Below are 956 nucleotides of genomic sequence, written 5' to 3'. Positions count from 1 at the left end.
GGTCTAGAGAATTATATCATGTGTTAAATAGGGTATACCCTATAGATCTATATTTTGTGTCCCAGCTGTTGGTGGTGAAAATGATTCTTTAGAGTGGTATGGCAGTAATTTTTTGGTTTTCTCCTTCCTTGACAGTTAATTTGTTACCTGCACATAAATGCACATGTATACTTAATGTTCTCTATTTACCTTTCCCTATCCCTTATTTTGATTTAAATCTTCAGAACCACTAAAAGCCACAATCAGCCCACGGAAAGTAAAAAGCAGTGTTGGTAGTCAAGTGTCCTTGTCCTGCAGTGTGACGGGAACTGAGGACCAGGAACTCTCCTGGTATCGTAATGGTGAAATCATCAACCCTGGTAACAATGTCCGGATCACTGGCATCAATCGGGAAAACCTGATTATGGATGGCATGGCCAAGAGTGATGGTGGAGCTTACCAGTGCTTTGTGCGCAAGGACAAGATGTCCGCTCAAGACTATGTTCAGGTGGTACTAGAAGGTCAGTCACTACCTGTTTAGTGATTCTGGTCTCCATAATAATATATATGTTGTCTTTGGTGCTGTCATTTTATAGTGAGGGATAGTGGACCCTACAAAGAGAAGAGGGTGCTCACGAACTGTCAGTGTGGTTTATTGTGCCCTACTCAGAACAAAAACTAATGGAATTTAAGAAAAAATATTTGAAAACAAAATCCCTCCCAAGCAGTCCTTCCAGTAATAGTTTTTGGTGGGGGTGGATAATGGGGATGTGTCTTTGGTGCTGTCATTTTATAGTGAGGGATAGTGGACCCTACAAAGAGAAGAGGGTGCTCACGAACTGTCAGTGTGGTTTATTGTGCCCTACTCAGAACAAAAACTAATGGAATTTAAGAAAAAATATTTGAAAACAAAATCCCTCCCAAGCAGTCCTTCCAGTAATAGTTTTTGGTGGGGGTGGATAATGGGGATGATTCTT

The 956-nt window shown here is 40.9% G+C and overlaps 1 protein-coding gene across 1 annotated transcript in view; it reads left to right on the top strand.

Annotated features, from left to right (window-relative positions):
• Positions 1-224: 224 nt before the first annotated feature.
• Positions 225-956, top strand: part of LOC104505811 (Down syndrome cell adhesion molecule) — a gene marked incomplete at both ends in the record, with an annotated part of 63,739 nt that continues 63,007 nt past the window's right edge. The window contains one exon of the mRNA XM_010146526.1: positions 225-500. Coding sequence (XP_010144828.1) covers positions 225-500 — 276 coding nt within the window. The remainder of the gene's footprint in view (positions 501-956) is intronic.

This window comes from Eurypyga helias, unplaced genomic scaffold (assembly GCF_000690775.1).
Source record: "Eurypyga helias isolate BGI_N326 unplaced genomic scaffold, ASM69077v1 scaffold36702, whole genome shotgun sequence".
NCBI classification, from domain to species: Eukaryota; Metazoa; Chordata; class Aves; order Eurypygiformes; family Eurypygidae; genus Eurypyga; species Eurypyga helias.
Note: the sequence above shows the minus strand (reverse complement) of the source record. Positions and strands in the feature narration are given on the sequence as shown.